Source organism: Mirounga angustirostris, unplaced genomic scaffold (genome assembly GCF_029215605.1).
Source record: "Mirounga angustirostris isolate CCGP_5_RB_7025 unplaced genomic scaffold, mMirAng1.0.hap1 SCAF_6, whole genome shotgun sequence".
NCBI classification, from domain to species: Eukaryota; Metazoa; Chordata; class Mammalia; order Carnivora; family Phocidae; genus Mirounga; species Mirounga angustirostris.
The window spans coordinates 132,472,187-132,498,389 of NW_026991714.1; the positions used below are offsets into that span (position 1 = coordinate 132,472,187).

At 44.2% G+C, this 26,203-nt stretch overlaps 1 protein-coding gene across 3 annotated transcripts in view; it reads right to left on the reverse strand.

Moving 5' to 3' along the window:
• Positions 1-26,203, reverse strand: part of SORCS1 (sortilin related VPS10 domain containing receptor 1) — a 507,270-nt gene that overhangs the window by 19,535 nt on the left and 461,532 nt on the right. For all 3 annotated transcript variants that reach the window (XM_064595254.1, XM_064595255.1, XM_064595253.1), the window contains exons 20-24: positions 21,648-21,781; positions 19,362-19,485; positions 13,031-13,143; positions 10,220-10,351; positions 825-924 (exon numbers count right to left, since the gene is read on the reverse strand). In XM_064595254.1, coding sequence (XP_064451324.1) covers positions 825-924; positions 10,220-10,351; positions 13,031-13,143; positions 19,362-19,485; positions 21,648-21,781 — 603 coding nt within the window. The remainder of the gene's footprint in view (positions 1-824; positions 925-10,219; positions 10,352-13,030; positions 13,144-19,361; positions 19,486-21,647; positions 21,782-26,203) is intronic.

Consider the following 26,203-nt stretch of genomic DNA (forward strand, 5'->3'; position numbering starts at 1 on the left):
ATTATTAATGTAACACAATAATATCTATTTCTATACACTTGGAATTATCTGAGTTATCACTGAGATTTCTACATAGCCTTAGAAGGAGGCCCCCCCCCCCCCCCGGCTTTTCCAGGTGAAGAGACAGAAGCTAAATGATAGTAAGATCATGCATGACCCACTCAGGGTTTATCTTGGTTATGGCCCTGTGCAATGCCTAAGTTCCAGTTATTTCTACTCATTATCCCAAAACTTAAAGAAAATTCTTTATAACATAAATAACTGAAAATAAGGTTTTGCAGAAAGATCGGAAAACAGTTATTTGTAAGGTTAACTTTATTTTTTTATTTTTTTTTTTTATTTTAAAGATTTTTTATTTATTTATCTGAGAGAGAGAATGGGAGACAGAGAGCATGAGAGGGGGAGGATCAGAGGGAGAAGGAGACTCCCCGCTGAGCAGGGAGTCCGATGCGGGACTCGATCCTGGGACTCCAGGATCATGACCTGAGCCGAAGGCAGTTGCTTAACCAACTGAGCCACCCAGGTGCCCCTGGGTTAACTTTATTTTTAAGACTTCTGTTGAGAAGGAGCATGGCATCATTTGAGGAGTATGTATTTAGGTGATTCCCTGACAGTTTTTGCCAGTGACTTAAGTAGGAAAGTCTTCTTATTCTGCTGTCTTACGGATCCGCATTAGGGCAAAAAACGCCAAGTAAGGGAACCTCCAAAGACTGGTGCTCTTATTTCTCATTAGCAGTGCCATCATTTCATCTATGCCAAAAAAGCGGATTGGGATCCCCCTTTGCTAGAGCCACCAGCCGGCAGCCACGGACCTGGAAACTGACCTGCTGTTAAGTGGGCTGCGTGGACAAGGATTTGGACCCCAGGCTTCAGCTCAAAGTGCACCAAGTTTTGGTTGAGCTTGTGGATCAGCAGTTCTGATATCTGAAAGGAGAAGTGTTACAGTGAGTGCCTCCAAAATTGCCATGCCAACAATAAACAAACGTCCTGAGAAGTATTTACTGTAGTTACCAAGGCGTCCTAATGTTATGCCTGTGAATTCTATAAATGAGTCTTGTATGATTTTGAGTTTTTATTCCAGAATACGTACACATAGTGATTTTTAAGCTTACATCCTAATTGCTACAAAATAGGACAAACTAATAGTAGATACAAACATTTCTGCTCTTAAAAAATTATCCTGTGTTATCCTAGAAAATTCACCCCCAGTTTTTTGAAAGAGCATTTGTTATACACAAAAACTTAAAAGAAGTAATTATGTACACTTTATACATTCTGGTGAGATTTGTATGCATTAATTTTACTTCTTGAGAGTAGTCCATCTTATTCCTCTCTGTGCTTCCTTCCTCTTCCCCTAACTCTATGCTGTGGCTTTCACAGAATAGATACTTTATGAATATTTATTGAACAGTAAATATAGTTCCACTAAAATAATAAATTATACAGTTGGAACAAACTGTAAGCACAATCTCAGTGATGCATTGGCTGATCCTTGTTTCCTGCTTATGGACATTAGCTAAAACACTCCCCAGGCTGACACCCATGTACTGGGCAGACCTATGGGATTCTGGGCCATGAAATACAGAACCCCAACAAAGGACAAAGAACCATGTTTGGGTAGTAACAGAATAAAGATAGGTTTGATAGAAAAGGTGAAACTGTTCTGTTCACTTGTTTAAAGTAGAAAATCCAGCTCAGTTGTCTTATCCTTCTGAACAATTTCTGAAAAGCTATCAGGGAAAATCACGCTCCTATTATTTTTATCTGAACTCCTTACTTTATTTTTAGTAGTCTAATCATCAATTTAATATTTTATTTAATAAGCTATTTAAGTCTAGTTAGATGCTTTCTTTTTTTAAAATTAATTAATTTTTTTATTTATTTGAGAGAGAGACAGCAAGAAGGGGACACAAGCAGGGGGAGTGGGAGAGGGAGAAGCAGGCTTCCCGTGGAGCACAGAGCCGGATGTGGGGCTCCATCCCAGGACCCTGGGATCATGACCTGAGCCAAAGGCAGGCGCTTAACAACTGAGCCACCCAGAGGTCCCTAGTTAGATGCTTTCTGACAACCATTTTTTATCCTTTTATAAAAATTGGTCCAGTTTCACTTAGTCTACTGAGTTGCCAAAATGACACCTCTGAATGATCTTTTTACCAATTAAGCAGAGCCTGATGGCTTTGTTTTGAAGCAGAGAGTCCCCGGCAGACCCCCCTATGAGTAATGGAACTGAACTGCCCTGCAGATGAACTTGTTTGCTCAACAACAGGAACTTGGGATGACTGTCAGTGACCTGCAGTTGAGCACCTGGGATCCAGTGCAAGCTCAGCATCTCAAATGCTTTCATTTGGCATACCATGCAGAAAAACAAGGTTGTGATACAATTATGTTGAAAACAACTTTCTCCTCTATATTAGGCTCTCTATTACTCTTTTTCCTGGGCACTGGGAATCTTCTGGAATGCTCTGGGTTTATAGGAACAGATTTCTAGCACACACTGTGCAGAATGTTTTTCCTGTGTGATCTCTATAAAGTGTTGGAATTTTTGGTTCCTATTCTATCTTATAATTTACTTGGTAAGGTCTTTATGGGAATCTGACAGGACTTTTAGTAGAGGTCAATCAGCAAGGTTTTTGCTAATGAAACCCAGAAATGTGTGTGTGTGTGTGTCTGTATACATACATACATCATATATGTGTGAAATATACACATTTACATACATATGCATATATATGTGTACATATCTATGTTTATATTTGCAGAGGAATATTTTAACTCAAATGGGAAAGACTTGTCAGAAGTAATTAATGAATTGCCCTGTTTTGCAGAATCCATCATGTGGCCAAAAGGGAAATATGTATTCGCAAGAGAAAGACTTCTCTCTTTCAACCAGCTGAAGTGATATTTATTTCTTATTCCTGAGGATGTTTTTTCCTCAAGTGAGAGGTATAAATAACTAAACCAGAAGAAAGTGTTCATCAGAACAACATATTTCTAATTTATAATCTCCAGGAGAGTTCCTTGTGAAAACAATTAACTTCCTGGATTTGTTTTGGTTTATAACATTGCTTCACTGGATTTATCTGTATCATTTACAAAATTAAGCAGGCTACGCCAAAATAATCTGGTAGCACAAAGTATGTTTCACGTATTCAACTTGCATCAAAGGACATGTGGTAAAGAACATGTATCTATGGGAAAGAAATTATGCACAGAAACAAAACCAAATGAAATGTACATTGCATACAAGAGTAATCTCAATTAGAACCATGTAATTCTCTACTCAAATGAGTACGAAATTGTTGACAGATTTTCACAATTTTAAATGTTTTTCAAGCCATTTGCAGAATTGTTTATTCTGTATTTTTCTATCACATCATGACTTGTTATATATTTTATATAAAATATACATAAGTATATACACCATATATATAATATATATGCATTGAACCCTTTATATCGGCAAAGTTGCCTATTTCTCAATATTTTTCTAACATAGCATGTCTTAGGTATTAGTGCTGGTATCTCCATGGAAAGGACCATGGAGCTTACAGAACATACCTAAGTTTACCCAGTTAATATTTGAAGAGTTGACACCAGACTTCAGTTTTGTTTGACTCCTAATCCTGGGGCATTTTCATTAAAAACATTTTCCTTGAACCAGCTGACAAAAAGAGAGAGCAAGAGATATATGGGAAGAGGGCTGGCTGAGCAGGTTTAGGAAATTAAAAAAAAAAAAAAAAAATCCACTGCAGCATTTCATTAATTATGCTGCCACCTCTTATTCATCTGTGAGGCCCACTTGTAACACCAGGCCCAGGTCAGCTGCTCAGTACGAGCTGTGCCAACAGGCAACTGCCAACCCTCTCCCCTGGACCGCCACATTCTGCTCACCAGTCAATATAATTTGTACTGATCGGGAGAGACTTTGGCTATGAAAGGAGTGGAATAAACTGGAATCTGTAGGGCTGGTGGCTGCAGACTAAATGGGAAGGACAAAACCTTGCATGATAGAGACTAAGTGGAGTAATGGTGACTGCTGGGACGCTGAACTTGTTGGAGCCAGTTCAATATATTTATTTTTCTTTCTCTGTCCAGTGAAAGTGTGTTGTCTTAGCAAACTGCACGTACCCTTTGTGCTGTTATCCCTCTCCTGCTGCTCTCCCACACAGTCCATTTTCTATTCTCTTCCTAAATAATCATGACCAAAGAAACAACACATTATTCTTGGTATCTGCCCATTGGTGGACTCGGCCTGGAATTCCAGTGCAACCCACACTTGCCTTCAAGTACCAGTTAAAAACACAGTGGGGACACAAGAAAAACACTTGGAAAGCTCCCATCAGCACGGCATAGTGGGAGGGACCTGCTATAGGGGAAAACACCAATTCTCTTCTGTATCTTCTTCACAAAATATAAAATTTAAGTACAGCAGTCAGAACAGGCTAGGTTAGGCTGGGGTAACAGGGTTAAAGGCTCAGACGTTTCCAACAGTGAAGATATATTTCTGGCTCCCACTTCATACCCAATGCAGGCGGACAGTGATGCTTTGTTCATTATGGTCACACAGGCTGGTAGAACTGGCCCCCCCAAATGTTTCTGTCCACAGAACCACAGGAGGGGAAAAGGAGCCCTCAAGGGTCTACAACTGGTATTTGAATACTTCTGCTTACAAGGAAACAAATCAGTTCTGCTCCCAGCTCATTGGCCAGAATCAGTCGCATGGTTCTGCCCACAGAAGAAGCACACGGTACCAGCCTACCGTGTATCCAGAAGGAAGTGAGCTGGAAATAGTCAACAGCAGTGACGGTTGCCACACAAAGAATACATTTAATGCTGAAACAATCTTTAATGAAACCAATAGGAGAAAACACACTCTCAGATTATAAGAATGAAAAGCGTCAAATATTGAAACATGAAAGAAAGAATTTAAGAACAGAGCAGTTGGTAAATTTATGAAACATATAAGCCAAAGAAGTGGTACAAGGTAAAAACTATAGATGTGCAATGGTCTTTGGCAGATTTATCAATGATAAAGCTGCACTGGGCCAAAATACTAACGTTTATCTCTGAAGTTGGCAGGAGGAATGCAAACCCTACTGAACATAAATAGCATTCTGGTGCCATGTTCAGAGATACTTGCCTGTAATGATCTTGGAGCTGACCCACCAGGTCATTCCTGATCCTGTTAAATTATTAAGGTCTTTTGAAATAGCAGTTGAAGAATCTTCCTTTTGGATTCAACACAGGAAGAGCTTTCCCAATTCATACAACATAATTTTTTGGATAAAATCATGGGGAGGGCAACAGAACCAAACACTAATTCTAGCTAACACTAGCTTACCCGATTCCCTTCTTTCTTAGCACAAAAGAATCATCTTGATTAAAGTGCCTGAGAAGTTTCCTGGGTGATATAATGAAGAAACACATTGGCTATACATATCTCCTTCCCGGTATTCCCCATCACCAGCTCTAAATTTGTCTCCCTTGGCCATATCCCTTCCAGTACAACTCTTACCTAATCACCTTTCAATTATAGTTTCCTGCTTTAATGATCTTCCTTGTGAACTCCAGGTACTTGTATAATCCAACTCCCCATGTTAAAAAATCCAGACAGGGTAGATTATGTGGGTAATAGTTTGAGATTATCAATTATAGTTCATAATGAATCTTTACTTCCTTAAAATGCTGCGAATAGATGGTTCCATTTTCAGAGGCTCCTTTCCTTTCTCTGGATTTTGTATTCTCCATCGGTCAAAGGTATATGGTAATAAAAACAGCCAAGGAGGAAATTCAGTGACGGTAGTTGACATTTTTTCCATAATCTTTTTGTTTCTTTTTAAATGTTTTCATGCCCTTTAAGGATTCTGCAGGACAACAGGTAGGCTCCCTATCTCTCCAGCACAGTGTCACAAAGACTCTCGATAGAACATGGTGGTCTTTCCTCCCTCCAGGAGAGCCAGATATACATCTGCTCCCCTCTGAGGACTCTGAGAGAAGCAAGGGAGTATAGGCCGGGGGGGGGGGGGGGGGGGCTGGCGTTGCTCCAGACCTGAGCAGTTGGGGCAGCAGGATGTGCTATCCCTGATGAGGCCAGTTAAGGGCAAGTGAGCCTTTTCTCACTCCCCAGAGATCTGAAATAAAGACTGGTGGAACCCTCCCAGACAGAGGTCACTTGATTAACCCTGTGCACGTTAGCCTGATAACAGGGTCAAGTACTTCTCACTGTGAGGAATTTTCAATTTATTTCACAGACAAGATAGCTTGATCTGAGCCAGCGTGGCTGCTCCCCTGGGGAAGCTAAGGGAGAAGAGCCAAGAGCCCTTTGCTGGGGCCTCACCCTTGCAGTTTCCCGGGCCCGTCTAGCCAGGGTCCCACTTCTTCCCCTGCTGGGGGTTCTGTGTGGTACGCTTACAAGAAAGGAGCCAGAGCACCAGGATAAGGTCAGCCCTTCCCAAGTTCCATCTGGGATTTGGAGTGCAGACCTCGGGGAGGGCAGGGGCCGGGGCACGTGGTGGAGAGCATTTCCTTCTGTTGTTTGCTTCTGCTCTGCATTCCTTTAAAATTTCTGTGTAATTTATTACAAAGACAGTCAGCTGCTTTTGTCTGCCTGGTGTTACTTCTCTCTCCCCATTTTCCTTGAGGAACCATGTCCTTCCCCATTCTCTGTCCACTTGATGCTGGAGAGGCTTCCTGAGCCCCTGATCCAGGCGGCATGTAAAACACCTAAGTTGTTGGGACCAGCACACCGTCCCTCTGACTACAAGGATGAGGGAAGAGATGTCCACTTCGCCCAGGTCGGGCCAGTGAGAACTGTCCACCTGGAGCTCTCGCGGTGCTCTCGGGAGACAGACACTGCTTTTCCGATGGGGCTGACGGGCTGACTAAACAGAAGCCCGGGCCTCTGGTGGCCATCCTCGCCTTCCTGCCTGCTGGCTTCATTCTCAGGCAGATTTCCCCATGGGGTAACAAAGAAAAGAGACGGAGAAAGAGGGAGAGAGGGGGGTGTTTCGTGGCATTTTTGAGTGGCTCTGAATTCACTGAATGAATCCATGCTTGAACTGTAACCTTGGATCTCCCCATTAAATAAGCTCGTAGATTCACTGTTTTTGCTTAAACTGGTTTGAGTTGGCTCTCTCTCAGTTGCATCAGAAACTAAAAGAAAAAAAAAAGGTACAAAAACTCAAGACAAAACAATGCATTTCTCACTCATTTCCTGGTGTAACAGCCTTGGGTACTTTCAGGCCCACGGAAGCAAAGTGGCATCCAATCCACGTCTGCAGCAGGGCGGAGTGGGGGCCACAGGCTTGAGTTCCTCGAAGAAACACAACTAGCATCTCATTGTCTCGAAGAGCTATGTCACCTCAAGCAAGTCACTCCTTCGTGTTGGGGCATCAATTCCCTCACTTTAAAAGGACTGAGTCAGCGAGAAGGGTCAAAGAACCCTCTTTCATTGAAAACTACAGGTTTCCAGTGGCAGCCCGTTTCACAATATCTTGACACGAGGCTCAGTTTTATATGTTGATTTCATTACTGCACGTTTTAAATCAGGGTAAGAATATTCGCCACGACAAAGACACGCATTTCTTATGTGCCTAGTTTGGCATTTGTTTGGTTAGAGTCCTAGATAAGGTGGATGCACTTGCAATTTCCTTAAACAGACGTACAATGCTAGCCTGGTAGCTTGTTTTCCTTCATGCTGCAAATCCACATGAAAACTCAGATGGGGCTCCCTCACTCCTGTGTAGTCAACTCATGCACATCCCTTCTGTTTCTTACTGTTCTCGTTCTCTTCTCGATTTTGTATAATTTCATACAGTCATCTTCTTCTTACTCCTGCCAGCCTCTTGCTTCCAATATGTGCCCTTGACTATACCAAATAGTCTCTTTCACAAGCTTAAACTTCCCTTTTGCGTTTCCATATATCCTCTTCCTATCTCGAGATTGCCACAAATGTATCCAGAATCTATGTACCACTTGCTGAGCATTTACTAGGAGCCAAGTACTTTGCATGTCATTTCTTGAATGTTCTCTTGCCCTATGAAATGGGTATTATAGATTGCCTCAGTTTGGCTGACTTACATGACTTTCCTAGTCCTAACTTACTTTATCTATAAATGATACAATGGATATTAGAGCTAAAACTAGAAATTTGGTTTTTATTTCTCCATTCCTGTGTTCTTATTTAAGATTTTATTTATTTATTTGAGAGAGAGAGAGAGGGCACAAGTGGGAGGGGGGGCAAACGGAAAGAGAGAAGCAGATGCCCCACTGAATGTGGGGCCTGATGTGGGGCTCCATCCCAGGACACTGAGATCATGATCTGAGCTGAAGTCAGACCCTTAACTGAGTGAGCCACCCAGGTGCCCCACTCCTGTGTTCTTTCTAATGAAATGGCTGTTCTCCCTACAATGTGTGCCAAATGCTAAGTCACACAGCCTTCAAACTTGACTCAATGGCTCATCAGTGACACCCGGCGGCCTCAGAGACAGTTACTCAACTCTCAGAATGTTGAGTAGGGGGTAGTCAGATGAGAGAGAATGAAGGGAAACAAGAGCTCCAGAGAAAAGAGTCAAAACAAGATACATTCTTACACAAGCAAAAGAAACTTTACAGAACATACCCCTCTTCTTCCCACATTTCTCAAGAAAACATCTAAAAAATATGATACTTTTAGGGAAAAAAAAATGGAAAGCATGAGAAACAGGGATGCCCAGATGATGTGATGCCTTGGAAATTGGCTGGCTCTAAGTGTGGACTCTCTTCCATACTTGAAAAGGTTATGATCTGGATTTCATGGAAGACTGATACGATTTTCAGAGGAAGAATGACTGCACATGCTCATACCTCAAGCCTTAGATACTCATCTACCTCCCCTGCAGGTTCTCAGCAGTGCTGGGATAAGAAGCCTTCCATTTCGTTCTCCCACAAAGTTGCAGGTGCAGATAATAATTTGTGGAAAATAATGGGAAGCTGAGTGCCAGGGCCGGGTGGAGTCAGATGCAAATCCAATGGACTGCTGTCCACCTGCTGTGGGCTCTTCAATCGCAGTTCACTAGGAGATGGAGTTCAACAGGGCTTTTCAGGACAGGTTTGTTCTTCATTACTTGCACATGGAGAAAATTACAGAGGTGAGCCTTCTGCCAAGTGAGAAAGTGCAGTTGAAAGGAACGTGTGTACTAGGAGGTGGGCCATGCTGTAATTCGGGGTTGTTGTTAATAAGGCTGTCATAGGAGGTTCTCAAGCCATCTTCAAAGACGAGAGATCATGTGACTAGATTACAGACTCATTCTAAGCAAAGTGAAAAACTCCACGTACTGGAGGGGAAAAAGCCAATATTTATTCAGAGTCTGAGAAGAATCCTATTTTTAATCTTTCTGCCAGAAAGCACTGAGAAACCAAAATCATGCAGTTTCTGATGGGGTAACCAGACCAAGACTGATGATTTTAACTGAACGATGATGAAGAAAAAGGGAAAGGGGAAGGAAAATGGGAAGAAGAGGAAGAGAAAGTAGAACAATATAATAATCATTCTCACTACACAAGATTAAAGACTCCTTTGAAGTTAAAAGGAGGAGAGGGGGATAACAGAGATGGAAGGGGGCAGGACACACACACACACACACACACAGAATCTATTACTCCAGAAGGTGGTAGACATGAAGAAAAGATGGACCCCACACAGCCAGCAAAGGTGGTCTGGAGCCAGTATTACTTCATTTATTAGAAACACAAATCAGATCATCTTAGCATGGTGGTGATACAGAGGATTTATGATATGTATAAAAGTCATACCTTTTAAAAACAGTATCATGCATCGCATATCATTTGATTCTAATGACATTCTTGTGATGAAAGTCAGAAAAGGAATAAATGGGTTCAACTTCCATGTATTATTCAGCCACATGCTTTTTCCCCACTTACTATCTTGGACAGTTTGCCCCATAGATTGATCTAATTCACCGTAAGCCCTCCGTTCTACAGCGTGGAGGTACATTCTGAGGAGGTCAGCTAATACCTGCAATGCCCATGCTTGCGCGTGTTTGGCGGTGAAGCTGTAGTTAGGATCCGCAGATTATGGGTGAGAAACAGAAGACCACAAACAGCCAGCGCCCTCACCCTCAAGCTGGGATCCCTCAGAGCTGCCATGCTGGGGGGTCTGGTACCAGCGGGGGTGTGGCTCAGACTTCTGTGGAAGCTGAGTATCACCTGGGGGACTCACCTGCTCTAGGTCCTCAGCCGACCGTTTGTTTTCTCCAGTCGGATCCTGATAGGGCAAGACAAAGAGCTCAGCGGCGGTGGGTAAGCCAGGGAGCACCGCCACCAGGATGTGCTGGCCTGGGACCCCGGTGGCCTGAGGGAGAGACAGAAGCTCACGTAAGTTCTACAGGAGAAGGTGGTAAGGATGCATGGAGTACTCGCGGGCAGTAGGGCGGCAGGAAGACATGGTGGGTGGGGTGGGCAAGCAGGCAGGCAGGACGTGAGCCTCATGGAAAGGGACATGACACGGGGTAAGGCAGCTGGAGCCTGCGTCCATGGCACTTCCAGGGGCTAAGGCAGTGATTTCTCCCTGCGGGAGGTGGGTGCAGCATCTCTCTTTCTGCGGGACAGATGGCAGATGCAAGAAGGTTCAACAGTGGCTTAAGGCCATCTAGGTGGTGCATGGGGATGCTGAGCTTGGAACTTGGGTCTGACCATGAAGCCCTTCTTCAGCCTCCCTTCGCCTGATACTTAGCACTCAGTAGCCCGGGTCACAGCTAACGTACTGTTTTATGGCCCTCCCAGATTTTAAACTCAGAGATTATATCTGAATCATCCTCATTATGTATGAAAATGTTGATTGAATGATATCTGATTAAAGATTTCATTGTGAAATTCAATAGAAAAACCCCATTTGATGAGGTAAAGGTAACTGCTTTTATATCCCATTCTGTTACACAGTAAAAAGGAAGAAAACTGCAAATATATTGACCTCAAGTTGTACCTCTTGTAGGGTTTATTTGAGTCCGCTTGACAGTAGGTACCTCAGGGCTTAAGGAAGTAGTCAAGTGTAACTACTCATCTCAAAGACAGGGTGGGTTTCGAGGAACCAGGGGCGGGTCAGCTGCCTCCTGAGATGGGGTAAACAAGGAGCCTTGAAACTGTAAGGGATCGACCCCTCCACCCTATCACACCCTGTCCTGAGAGATGTGGAGCCAAACGGTTTATTCTGCATTTAGCTGATTATGCTATGCGGCAGCCTGGAAATATTGATGAGCAGTAATTTCTAGCCTTCTGGACAGCTGGTGGAAAGGTAGAGGCCCAGGGGATGTGATCCCTAGACTATCAATGTGAAGAGAATGATGCCTGGAAGATTGGTCACTGCAGGGCTAATGCTTGGTTGATAAATCACCTGGGGGAATCGGGCAGCTACCTGGGAGGTCTATAGGGTCATAGATCCCTAGAACACTACAGGTGGAAGGGAGGGGGATGTGGACTCATTGAGGGGTGTAAGTCCTCACTCTTGGACAGCAGAGGAGAGAAACCCATAGTCACACCAGGGACAAACAGTTCCAAGGGCAGAAGGATCTATTCCAGCGAGGCCTGGGGGCTAGTTGATGCGCCCCCTGGTGGCCCTAATGTTTAGCCACACGGCAGTCGTGGACGCTGAGTCATGAAGACAAAGGTAAGGTGGCATTTATGCAGCAGAGGTGCATGAAGACAGCATTCTCCACCCCACTGTTCCATGTATCCCTGTTTTTCCACGGGAGAAAGCAAAGGATGGCCGTAGAATGGAGAGGTTAGGAAACCACAAGGGCAGTCTGACTCCAGAGCTTCACTTTTAACAGTGTGGCCGTGGCCAGAGCACCTTAAGTCTCTATCTATGTTCAGTTTCCTCATCTGTAAAATGGGAATGATTATAGTAGCTACATAATACGCTACTTCTTTTGTGATTAAATGTGCTAAAAAATGCAAAGCACTGAGAAGAGTATGGGAGTACTGTAAGTGCTAAATCAATATCAACACAGATAACGGCCTGAGTATGGGGAAGGCCAGCCCTTTGCCAACAGGCTGGATGTGAGATCTGTTTTCTGAATGCCTTTATCCCATCAGCACTTTGTGTCACAAGGCATCATGTGCTGGGTCCCGGAGACAATGTATAAAACACCCTACACGGATTTTCCTGTTAGGCTAAGAAGATGCCCTGGGGAGAGGGAGCTCATCTCTGATTTTCTGGGTTTGTACAATAAATCCGAGCAGCTCCACGAGCAGATATTCCATTCCTCTGTTCACTCATGAAATTGTATGTTTGCAGGGGGTGATGTGCCTAAAAAAAAGTGTTTTCTCAAACTGTCAGTGATACTTCCTCAGACAGGGATAAACCTCACCACCTTGCTGTTCTCCCTGAAACCACAGGGGGCCGTGTTTCACACGTACAAACCCAGACCCTGGACTCAGACCTTTTGCTTCAATTCACTACCTTCATCACTCACCAGCTGTGAGACCTAAGCAAGTTATTTAACCTCTCTGAACCTCAGTTGCTTTGCCTGCAATAATCCCTTCCTCTTGGGGCTGTGAGCAGCAGAGACATGCCTTTGAAAGAACAGGGACAGAGAGGACTGATCATCACGTGCTGAGTGCTCACGCCTGCGAGGCTGGAGCCCAGGGCTGCTCTCGTGAACTGCATTCTCGCCGTGCCCCTTCGGTATTGGGCACGGTGGCTGATTTTGCACTTGCTAGTGACCTGAGCACGAACCCTGCCGTATGAAGAGGACGGTCACAAATTTCCACGTGTTTCTCCTCTGAGTGGAAGAAGAGTTTCGTGAGGCTCAAGGACCGTGTGTTTGCTCCCAGTTTCATCACCCCACCCAGAGCACCTACGCTGTGCCTGCCCATGTGGGGATCAGCGGTGCAGACAGCAGGTGGCCAGCAGACCTCCCATGGGCTCCAGCTATTTCCTGGCCACTCTTGGCCCAAGGGTCCCTCCCCGTGCAGCTCCTGGAGGACAGAGAGAGAATGTGCTTCGGCGAGAGAAGGAACTGTCTGCACTCACTTCCACCAGGGATTTTTTGATGACTCGGCTGATGTCCCTCCTCCACTCAGGGATATCAGGGTTGTAGTCATCCAGGTTCGGAGAGAAGGACAGGCGAAGGGATCGGAATTCCTCTGGGGATACAACAGTAGGGGGATTACGCAAAGTCCAATAGGTTCCTCGAAAGTGTGTTACATATTGCATGCAAAGCCTTGACAAAGGGCCCTTTTCCTCCCCACTCGCCAAAGACAGCCTTCTAGAAGACAAATCTGCTATTCCATCTGAAATCTACTGTCTCTCCCAGCCCTCATTTTCTAAACCAGAGCCGTAGGTCTGGCCCATGCCTCGCTCTGCAGCCTCTGCCCACCGGTCCCGGTTCTATACTGAGCCCTCGAGGACACCAGAGCCCCGGAGTGCCCTGGATGCACCGCAGGCTTCTGACCCTGGGCCTCTGCACACACTGTCCCTCCCACAGAATGCGCATCCCTTCTCTCTGCCACACACACAGCGTTCAAGCTCTAGTTCGAGCACTTAGCGACGGCATACTCTCCCCCGCCATGGTTCAACACTCTCTCTCCATGGCACTACTGTGTCTTGCACACATTCCCATTATCATTATATGATTTTATAATTATTATTTGATTACATGATTATAATTATTACTAGAGTCATTCTGTTGCTATGTTTTGCTTGTATGGAAGTTTTACTTCATGGAATTTTAAACTCCTTAACTCAAAGAATTTGTTAATTGTCTTTGCAGCCTCTGAGTTCATCTTGGTCCTCCCGAAAGTAGGATGGGATTGCAAAAGCAAGGGTGTTAGGAGGAGAAGACAGGGAGGCTGAGGAGCAAGGGAGCACTGCAGCACTGAGATGCATATGTGACACCTGTGGAAGGGAGGGAGGCTTGGTGACCGCCCTGAAGCGTGGGGAAGGTCCGGCGGGACTGTCAGGGAGTCCTTGACTCATGGCAGTGATGGAGGAGTCCCCTGTGTGCCAGGGATGAGTCTGCCTCCATATGCCTGTCACATTCGGTCAGTGGCTGTGGTCAGCACCTGAGAGGCGTGGCCTTGGCCCAAGACAGTGATGGGTTTCAGAGCCCAGCCCTGGGGAACTCAGTCCCGGACAAGTCGGGTCATGTCACCACCCTAACACCTGCTAGTGGCTTTTAGAAAAAAAAAAAAAAAAAAAAAAAAAAAAAAATCAGCTTCTTTACCACGGCCTTCATCATCCCATAGAACCCCGGGCCGAATTTCCCTGCTGCCTACTCCATGCTCCTCTGTGCTCCAGGACCCCTCCGGGCTGCCATGCTCCTTCCCTCATGAGCACATTCCACTCTCCAGATATGGCACAGTCGGCTCCTTCTCATCACCCATCAGTCTCTCCCAGGAGAAACTCGGCCACTAGCAAACTGAGTTACCCTCCTTTCTGCTACCTCAGATACCCTTCATCATATGACCCTATTTGTCATCTTCGCACTCCTTGCCACTTAAATTCTTTTGTTTTTACTGTCTGTCTCCCACACTGAGACATAAGGTCAATGAGGACAGGAAGGTCGTGTTCCTGGCCCCGTGAGATGGTACCCAGCAAATGGTAGGTTTTCAATTACTAGCTAGTCATTTAATAAATTTGTTAAATAAATAAATACATAACACTGGAGGCTCTCTGTAATTTATGCATTTACTTATTCAACAAACATTTCTTTCTTGTTTAAAGCATGTCTTCATGTTTCAGTAGGGGCTCAGTGATATCCGTAATGCTGATTATACATTCAGGAGACATAAAAGCCCACTTGCACATTTCCTAACAATGCTAAAGACTTATCAGACGCAGGGTTTGAAGACTCTTAAATTACAGGGGGTGTATTATGGCAGTCAGCCTATTTCAAAGATGTATTTTTCACAGCTTGACTATTTTATGAGACACTGGTCACCTATGTGAACATCACTTCAGTTCTGATGTAGAATAATGAAATTCACCTTAATTAGTAACATGGTAAATGGGAGTACCCAAGGAATCAGCCACTGAGTCCTAACTTTTCACTTTAAAGATATAAATTGATGTCATTTTCACTTTCCCTGAACCCCTTACCCAACTGTAGAAACTTCATCTACAAGGGAAGCTGTTTATCTTAATAAAAAGACACAAATAGAAAAATAATGTGGCTCTCTCTGTAATAACTTAGCAAGCTCAGTAGCAGGACACAGGAGTGTTATACTTAAGTTTACTCAACAAACAGGTGCATGTGGGAGCACTAAAAAAGGTAAATACCAGTAATAAACACACACAGACACACACAGACACACACACAGTTGAGCTTTGAACCATGTGTAGTTTAGGATGCCATCCCTCACCCTGGTAGTTGAAAACCCATATTTAATTTTTGACTCCCCAAAAGCTTAACCACTAATAGCATACTGTGGACCAGGAGACTTACTGATAACAGAGTCAATTAACACATATTTTGTATGTTAGTTTTCATATACAGTATTCTTACAATAAAGTAAAACTAGAGAAAAGAAAATGTTATTAACAAAATCATAAGAGAAAATACAGTTATAGTCCTGTACTGTAAATGTACAGTACAAAAAAATCCATGTATAAGCGGACCCTTGCATTTCAAACCTGTGTTACTCAAGGGCCAACTGTATTTGTGTGTGTGTGTGTATGTGTATTTGCAGCTGTTGATGCAGATGAATTCTACACATTTACATTTTCTTTTTTGTATTTAAAAGCAAACCTGTGCCCTGAAGCAAATTAAGGAAAACAGTGCAAACTAGATTAACTAGATTTTCTTTACTGCAGTTTATTTCGTGGCTTTGGGTGGACAGTTTTTCCCCTGTCAATTTCCCAAATATAATGCTTCCTGCAGTCTGACCATGAGGGCCTTACTGTTCCCCTCAGCTTAACTAAATTTTAGACAAGTTTCTTCCTGACTGCAGGTCTCTGATGTCTCTTTACTTAGAGCATTTACTTTAGAAAACCTGCAATTGTAAATTCCTTCTCTGCTCTTCTGAGATACGCACCTTCTCCAACCCAGGAATGTGTCTCGCAGGAACCTGGGAGGCATCTCTTTGAAATGTAACCATCAAGAAAGATAGAAAAAGAGTACGGAGGTTCCTCAAAAAATTAAAAATAGAACTACCATATCATCTAGGAACTCCCCTTCTGCGTATTTACTAGAAAGAAACAAAAATACTAACTTGAAGAGGTATCTGCCTCCCCACGTTCACTGCTGCATTATTCACAATAGCCAAGATATGGAAATGACCTAATTGTCCATAGACAGATGAATGGATAAAGAAAGTGTGGTATAGACATACAATGGAATATTATTTAGCCATAAAAGAAAGAAATCCTGCCATTGGTGACAGCATGGAGGTACGCTAAGGGACTTGTGCTAAGTGGAGTATGTCAGACTGTATGATCTCACTTATATGTGGATCTCACTTATATGTGGAATCCAAAAACAAAATAAAAAGCAAAACCTCAGATACAGAGGATTGGTGGTTGCTAGAGGCAGGGGTTGGAAGGTAGGCAAAATGGGTGAAAGGGTCCAAAGGTACAGACTTCTAGATATAAAATAAGTAAGTCACAGCATGGTGACTATAATTATTAATACTGTACTGTAAGTTTGAAAATTCTTAAGAGAGTAGATCTTAAAAGTTCTCATCACAAGGGAAAAAAGAATTGTAACTACATACAGAGCTGGAGGGTCACTAGATTTGTGGTGATCATTTCACAATATATGCAAACACTGAATCATTATGTTGTACACCTGAGACTAATACAATGTTGTAGGTCGACTGTATCTCAATAAAAGAATAAGATCGATATACTATTGCCATGTATACTATGAGAGCAAGGAAAGAAAAGGAAAGAAATGGAGGAAGGAAGAAAGGCCCTCTGTCTCCTGGAGGGTAGGAGCCTAATTTCCAGAAGCACAATTAACAAACACGGATGGTCTAATCACATTGATAATCCCCTCACCCCCAAATTCCTCCAGTACTTTTCCATTAGGTCATCCCAGGGTTTAAAAATATTCAACTTTTGTTTCATTTGAGTTCAATCTTGCCCGTTGAACTCCGTGTGATATAATTTGTCTTTAATAGGTCACGCGTGTCATTAAAATGTTCTAGTGATATATATGAAACTGACGCTTCATCTAACTGAAGACGAATTAAGGATGTTTGCTCAGAAATTTGGTTAGGGGAGGGAAGACCACTTCCTTGCTCAAGCTTTGGATGAAGAGACCGTTTTTAGTGAAGGTAACTCACTGGATGGAGAGTGATCCACTCTTGGATGACACTGTTCAAGACATTTTAGAAGAGGAATAGGTAAGCCTGGCGAGGGAGTGCGAGGTGGTTAGAGACATTCCTTCTGGATTCAATTCCTAGGCTCTGTTTCTTATAGTTATTTCATATTTTCTCATTTGCAAAATAGGAGTAAAAATAGCATATTTCTCATAAGTCTGCTCAGAGGATTCAAGGAAATATATTTATCAAGTGCTTAGAAGAGATCCTAGTAAGGGCTTTGTCAATGTTAATTTCTATCACTACCATCGCTGTTTATTATTATTACTGGAGCTGTCACTGAAGAGCAGGATGACTTGAAACCAGAGATTTCCCACTTCTGAGCTACAATTTCCTATTTGGGAGATGATGGGATGGGCCACATAAGCCCAAAGACCTTCTAGGTTTAACAGTCTCTCCATGGTTTTGATGAGGCTGCTGATTGGCTTAACCAAGAGGACACATGTGGGGTGTCATGGGTCGTGATGCCCATGACAGCCAGGAAGGAGAGAGAGGAGAGAGAGGAGAGAGAGAGCCTCACATGGAACAGCCATGAGAACTGGTTAGTGGGGTCATTACAGAGCATGGGCCCTGGGTCTAGATAGGCTGGGTTAGAAGCCCAGCTCAGCCACATATAAGCTGGGGCAAGTTACCTGCCCTGCTGAAGGAACAAGAGTAATAACATCACCTACCCTTTGCTAGGGTTGTTGTGAGGATTCAGTGCATTCCCAGAGTACAGAAAGGAGATGCAGAAGGAAAAAGAAGCAGAAGCTCTCCTCCATTTTGTCCACCTGGCTGAGAGGTCTCCTCATTGACGGGACCTTGTTAGGAAAACCACAGCCCTGGTTTGCTTTCAGTTACTGTTTGGACTTCTCAAGCCTCTTGCAGGCGGTTGGGGGTGGGGGGCAGTGGGCAGGGGAGGGGAGGAGGGAGGAAACATTATGAATCTAATACGATTCATAGGGCATTCGAAGAATAGTGTACTCAGACTTGTTCAAAGTTCCTTACAAATTACTTTTTGAATTTGAAGGTCCAGTTGGCAAGATGAGCAATGAAAAGCAGAATCTGCATCAGAACCAAATAATTCTGGGACTGGGGCAATTGATATTATTTGGACCACTAGCTAGTTTCTCTCTGTCTCTCTCTGTCTCTATCTCTTCCTCCTTTCATCCCTCCCTTTTGCTCTGTCTCTGCACAGCATTTACCTTTCCTAACTTCTTTTAAATTCTTGTTGTTTTAAATTTTAACTTTCCATGATGCATATGTACCACTTTGATATGAGCAATAAATACACTTTACATTTTTATCATCCACTAATAACACTCAGTGCATACCTATCTTTCTCTGCAGACAAAAATTACCAAAATGAGATCAATTTGTATAAACTGTTTTTAATCCCGCATTTTCAGTCAGTGATCCTACCTTTCCACTTCAGTAAACTTTCACTCCATGCAATACTGACTATATTCAACTTCCCAACCAATTAGAAGATTGTTCTGTACAGCTGTTTGTTCAAACTAATATCCAATCTAGGATGATACGAGACATCTGCTTGTGTGGCCCTTCATCGCTTTTCATCCAGCAGAGTCGGTTTTTGTTTTTGGTTTTTTTTTTTGATGATACATATTTGAGGGAGAGATTTTCAGAATATATAGATATTGGTATATTGTTCTTAATAATCAAGACTCTTAAAGTTGAATTTTAAAATAGCCTCAATATTAACTATTTTCTAATGGGTTTTTGTTATTCAAACACTGCCAAAATACCAAATGGAATGAATCAGCTTTACGTGTAATGAAGCTCATTCTATCCCACTTCAGGTGAGTGAGAGTAGAAGAGCCATTTCAGAACACAAACCAATAAAGGCTCTGGGGGTCTTGGGGCCATAACTTTGCTGGTGAAATCACATTTCCCCCAAGGGAGGAGACCAGACCTGACTCAGCTCTTTCTCCACCACCAGCCTCTGTTCTCTGGGTGGAGGCCTGGTGGTCTCTGGTAGCCTACAAGCACCCTACCGCCCTAAGCGTGGGGCCAGCCAGGGGCCCATGCACACAGGCACTCACCATACACCGCGATGGTCTTCGTGTCTTGCAGGATGGCGTTCCCAGCTGAGACCTGCACTGTGATGGTGTTCATCCCTTCCGAAGTAAACTTGAATGATATGCTTCCCTCCAAGGTGATCAGAGGCTGAAACAGGGGAGGGCACAGAGTGAGGGGACAGCTGGCCAGACACCGATGAGACAGCCGTGAGCTCCGAGCCACCAACCAGCCACTTAAATCAGCACAGGCTCTTCCCGGGGTGCCCCATGCAACTGGCTCCATCTGCTTGCCCGTCATCTCCAGTCCGGGCCAGAAAAGCGTTATTAGAGCCATGACCCCAAGCGACTCTGCCCATTCCCTGTGACTAGGACACCTCTCTTCTGGTGTCATCCTGATTCAGGGCTGGGGAGATGGATAGGTCTTGCTTGCTGACGGGACAGATCTCTCTACCTGCAACCTACTCGTAACAGGCAGGTCTCTTAATACAAAGAAATACTCAGATTGGACCCACACAGGCAGCTCATGTTAATCCAGATGTAGGCAGCAGTCACTGAAAATCTCTAAGCTTCCAGTTGGTCATCACCAGGGGTACGATTCATAGAATATTCCGATGGAACACAGCAACCATGGACACCAAAACTGTCCTCGTTAGACTGGAGTGGCCTTGTTTGGCTTGGTTCCTCTAAGAAGCCCTATCAGCTGTTTCTGGAAGTAGCTGCTATGGAAACAAGTACTAATTGGATAGTGGTTTGAGGACTGAAAAAAAAATACAATTTGGAGTCGTGCCTGTGATAGAATCGGACGCCGGGGTCCTGGAGGAAAAGATGATTAGCCTAATGACCTCCCTCAATTCATTCTGCACAAACATTTCTTTCCTGTCTTTTCTTAATTAATTAAAAAATCTAAATTCATGTAACCAACTCCCTGTATAGCAGAGGGAAGACCAACGCCCAGCATAAGAAGCCTACTCAATGTAATCTGTTGAGAATTTGGTTTTCTGCTGTCAGGTTAAAAAACAAAAAAAACAAACAAAAAAAGGAGACATAGAAAAAAGTTTAGTACATTCATCTTCTAGCACGAGCTTTTAGGCAAATAACTTAGATTTCCCCTCTGCCACTGTGGGTAGTGGGCCCAATTTAGGCCACATTTACCTGCAGAGTTTCAGAAGAAATTAAAAAAAGCTTCTTTTCAGAGGAGTTAAATTAGCAGTAGAGGTGAGCATTTCCTTCCCCTGCCAGGCATGTAGCAGGTCTGGGGTCAGGGGAGGTTTCCTCCCTGGGCCTGTGCAAAAATCATGACTCCAGTTAAAGCCAATGTTCAGCTCTGGGGTAGAAAAAGATTGGCGTCAGAATAAGATACACTCTATTTGAAGAGCAAAACCACCAAGTGCAAACAGCGGTTCTGCTGAGGAAGACGAAGCTTTCTCATCCTGAGCAGCTCATGCCAGTGCCCTTTGGGGAGGCCTTCGCCCGGACTGCCTTAACTGCCATTTGGAAGCAAACTGTAATCTCTGAGAATGGAGGAAGTTCAAAACGGACCTGGCAGCCTGGCATCAGGGGAAGGAAAATACATGTGGGCATGGGAAGGCCTTGGATCCGGCCTCCACGTGAAGCAGCTGAACGAGGCGGGAGGAAAGCCCTTCACGTGTGTCCTCCTGACTTTATCATCTGTAAAATGAAGGCCTTAGAGTAAATGAGGTTTAAGGTCTCTGCTACTTTTAAAGTTGCTGCTGACTTTTGATCGCAGGGCATGTTTTGGGAAAAGAGAAAGGGTAAAGCTGAGAGAAAGGAGCGACCACGTCCGATTCAGGGGGCCTGGGGGCCGGGCTGTAATAAGTATTTGTTGCTTTTGACTGTCTGGTATCTACTGTTTTTTGGGGGGGCATTTTCCCCCTTCTCTTGGTCCATGTGGTTCCAAGGAGGCTGACTTCAACACCTCTCTTTCTACCCCAAGCACTGGGAAGGCTTGGTCAATGATACTCCATCCTGGGACTTCTGCTCATTTTCTCTGCTTAGCTGTGAGAATATAAAGCTCGGGCTCCTGCTAATGTCTTTGCAAAGGGAAGGGCAGTTGGAGAAGAAGGTAACATGGAGGAAGGCACAGGTGAGGGGCAGGGGTGGAGTGGTGAGAGAGAGACAGAGGGACAGAGGGAACACACTGATGAGATTATTGGAGCACTATGAGCCCGCTGTGCCCGAAGCTAGGACTACCCCTGGACTCTTGAGTTACATAAGCCCTTTCCTTCCCTTTCTCCCTTCAGCCAGTTTGAGCGGAGCTGTGGCTAGATGCTGCATGGAAGGCTGACCCACCTCCGTGTTGTTTCCGTACCACCACACGTAAGTAAGGGTGCCCACTTGGCTGGGCCACAGCACTGCCGTTGCGTTGACCTCTTTGTTCTTCGTGGTGACAAAGGGAAGAGACAGGTGTACATGCTCCAGGGGACCTGAGGCACAAGAGAAAAGACGAGGCATAGAGAAGGAAGAGCTTTCTCTGCTTCACCTTCCCTGCTCTGAAGAGAATACATATTTGTTCTGGAAGCCTCCAAAACATCACAGTCATACTCCCTGAGGAAAGTGCTAAGGGGCTTTCCCTACTTTGGAGAAAAGCTATCTTGTGACCCACTGTGTCTCAACATTTTCCATTTACTGATCTTTCTGCCAGACCTAAAACCTGAGTTATTTATGTGTAAAACTTTAAAAACTTACAAGTAATTTATGAATTCCTTAAATGAAGAGGCATAATACGAAGATGCAAAGTCTTTCTAAGAGATTGTATCCGTGGTGGTAAACCAGGATGATGAAAACCTCACGGACTCCATGTGTGTGGCCGTGGGGGGAGGGGGTGGTGGTTACGGCACAAATCCCCAAACCATTCTAGATGTCATTATCCTTGACTCTTTGTTGGGATTTCCAAGATCTGTATATGTGCAAATCTGTGTGTTTGTGTGTGAGAGTGTGTGTATCTCTCTGCAGGAATATATGTAACACCACCTGGTTCAAACTGTTTGGTGTTGAGTTCAGTTTGTTCAGGATCAAGTATGCATGAGCAGGTAGAGACAGCTTTGTGGTTCTCCGGATGTGCTCAACTAAAAAAGGGGATGATTCTACCTATGGAGATCCATTAGAGAGAAGCCTTGATCAGATGCATAAACCCACAAAGCTATGAGTTCTCTCTTCAGAGAGAACAAGTAGGGACCTTCCTCTGACCCTTGGTCTTCCCTTTGAGTCACTTCTCCTAGGCAAAAATGCAGTTTCCTCTGAAGTGAACGTGGCAAAAATCTGTCATCCCACCATTATTCCATGAGGTGGAGAAGAAAGTGGTACCTTTCCACCTAGTTTAATCACCACCTCTTCTGCTAGATCTTTAAATGTGTTTCCTACAGTACTGACTTTGGCCTTTTTTCCCCTCCATATACTGTTCTGCGGAGTAATCTCATCCACACCCTGACCTTCAACAATAAACTACATGCTCATAACTCAAAAACCACCTACTTGACTCGGGACTCAATTAGGAGCCAGATGTTCCTAAGAAATTCATTATTCCCCCCTGCCCATTTTCTATTCTCCATGTCTTGATGAATGGAAACCAATGTTTATCCAGGGGACCAGCCCAGAAGCATAAAGTCAATCTGGATTCCTTATTCCTTGCCACCCATTCTATGCTGGAAACCACTGGCTTGGTTTCATAACTATTTCTGAGTGAGAGCTCCTCTCACCGTCCCCAATCCTTCCCTAGCTCATACAGCTGGACTGTCATGAGCCGTACCAATCTTCCTGCCTCCGACCTGCCCCCAAGCTAATCCACCCTCCTGCTCTATGTGTTCAGTGTGTGCCTTCCTCAGTAATAATTAGTTGCACCAAGTGCCAGGGTCCTCAGGCCCCAGAATAAAACATATAGTCCAAGGTCAGGGTAGAGCAAGTGCAAAGATCTTGAGGGCGAGGTGGTTCTCCATGTTTGCAGAATAGAAAGAAAGCCCAAGCAGCTGCATAGAGAGATAGAGGGAAACAGTGGGAGCCAATGAGATCTAAGAGGGATTGAGGACACATAGCATATTGTTTTGTAGGCTCTGAAGTATGCATATGTGTGTTTATATGAGTTCATTCTCACATGTATGCACATTATACATTCATACCACATATGGCAATGACTTTATATCTTCTCACACTACAAACTGTTGTGAGAGTGATTTTTTAGAAAGCTAAGTTGATCATGCTACTTGTTCGAAATTAAAATTCCCACTACCTAATGATGATGATGATGATAGTTAACACAAATTGATCTAAAATTTGTGAGACAGAGAACACAGGCTGCAAACTTTCGGAGGGTAAGAGTGTTTCATATCTATCTTTGTATCTAAAGACTAACATAGTTCCTGAGATGTAGCAGATAATCGAATGTTTGTTGGGTAGGTGAATAGATGGTGCAATTTCTTGTTGCTGCTTTTGTCTATGCTTCTCTCTCTTTAGAGAATTAGAGGCTTGGTGACCAGCATACAGAATAGAATTGATTTTCTGGCTTATAAGCCATATGATAAGAAGTAGTTGTTCATAAGTCAGAACGGTTCAATGTGCTAAAAAAGGGCAGCATCTACTGAATGATGACCATGTGCCACATATTTTGCTAATGACTCTTTTCATTCTCATTTGCTCCTCACAACAACCTCACGAAGTAGGCACGACTATCATTTCCATCTAGAGATGAACAAACAGAGGACAATGACTCTCCCAAGGTCACGCAGCTAGGAGACATCAATTCCAGGGTGTGGGCCGAAGCAGTTTGATTTTAAAGCCCATGCTCTGGCCAGCTGACAAAGGCTCAAAAAGATCTCTCCCATATTGCACTTTACACGTGCTCTCATTTCTTACATGGCTCTCCTGTTTCCTATCACTCAGTTTGCTCCAGCAGGTTCTGCCTTGTTCTGTCCTGAGGCCGCGGCATAGACTCCTCTCTCAGGGCACCTGTCAGCCTTTGAATCTCAGGCCCAGTGGCCAGGCTTCTGGAATATTCTTTCTGACTCCCCTGATTGGAGGAGAGTGACTCAGCTAGAATACAAGGACTAGATAAACTCTCTTAAGCATGCCGGTTCCATCCTAAAGGGGTTCATTTTCTGTGTCTCTCTCACATATGAGTACTGAATATTTTTTTAAAGTCTGACCTTCAAAGTAAGGATGGTGACTGTGTGTCCTGTTAATGGCAAAAATGGAATCTTCTTCGGGAAATGTGGTCATTCATTCAACAGTTTCAGAGGGCTGCCACATGTCAGGCATTATTCTAGGTGCTGGAGACACCTGCTACTTGGTGGAGCTCATGTCTTATTGGGGGAGGCGGGCACTGAACACATACAGCGGGGGTAGGTGATAGAGTGCTGGTTTTGTCTCTCAGGAGAAATGCCATGTGAGCAGTGACCTGAATGAAGTGAAGGAGTGCACCACATACTCTTCGTGATGCTCTAGGATGAGGGCAGGGCAAGCGCAAAGACCTTGAGGAGGAGGTTTGCTTGCCATGTTTGAGGAACAGCAAGAAAGCCCAGGTGGCTGCAGGTGAGAAACGGAGGGAAAGAGTGGGAGCCAATGAGATCTAAGGATTCAGGACTCGCAGCGTATCGGCTAGTCGGCCCTGAAGTATGCATAGGTGTGTTTGTAGGAGTTCATTCTTGCAGGTGTGCACATTACACATTCATTCAAATGTGTGCAATTTACCTTTCATATTCCTGCCTTGTCCTCTTGTACTCATTTACTTTTCAGGTGCTTAACACACCTAGTTCCTGCTGCCGGAAAGCCTATCTTTTAAGCATCTCTTCTACGTACAGAGGGTGCAGTCTGCACTAAGCGAGCTGAGCTGCGGAGGTACCACTCCAGCCCCTGGAGGCCCCCAGCTGGCTGGCTGCGCTAAATCCAGAGCTGAACCAGCCAGCAGATGTGGCTCCAGCAGACAGGTGCCTGTGATGCACAAAAGGGACAGCGGGTGGCGCTGCATCATTCCATATGAATCTTCCTGGCAAGGTGGGTGAGGGAACTGGGAAATTGCCTGTGGAATTGGGTCTCCCTCTTTCCTTGCTTAGCCCTAATGTGCTATAGGAAGCAGCTGACGTTTGTGAGGCTGAACATCGTGTGTGTGTGTGTGTGCGTGTGTGCACGCGCGTGTGCGTGTGCATACACATACCTGTAACGCTTGTTCTGGACTGTCCCTGCCATTTGTTTTGGAGACAGTCTCTTTTGTTTGTCTGAAATGTGAAAAATACTCTAGAAAAAATAAGAGTTGTTCAAAGTATAAAGATGAGATCCTAAAACGGAGTTCCTTAAACTTCAGTGTGCAAAAGGATTATACTAATCTGTTCAAGGCAGATTATGATGCACACGTCTAGGAATTCCAATATAGCACGTCTGGGATGAGGCCTAGGACACTCACTCTATTTTTATCATGTAATTCTGGGGCAGGTAACTCATTAAACCACACTTTACAAAACCCAAGTCTGCCGTTTGTTGGCCAATATAATAATCACGTGAAAAGTTGCAAAGCTGCGTGGGTTTTCAAGAAAACAGTCACTCTAACACAGGAACAGAAAGACATCTGCAAATGGCACCTGTGTATGGAGGTAATTGGGGAGATTTGGGAAGAACTAGGAAATCTGTCTCATCGTTTTTTGCTTTTTCAAACCTCCCATTCTGCAAATTTGCATAGTTTTCAGTGACTTTTCTGCGAGACTGGCTGAGATGGGGCAGCCTTCTGAGCAGAAATCTGCATGTCCTCTAAATTCTGCCGCCTGCCCCGCCGGCCGAAGGCAACACTGGCTGCGCCATGTGTTGCATTCGTTTGCCAACTAGCAGAGCACAGTAAATCCTGTCCCCAAGGACTTTCCAACTGT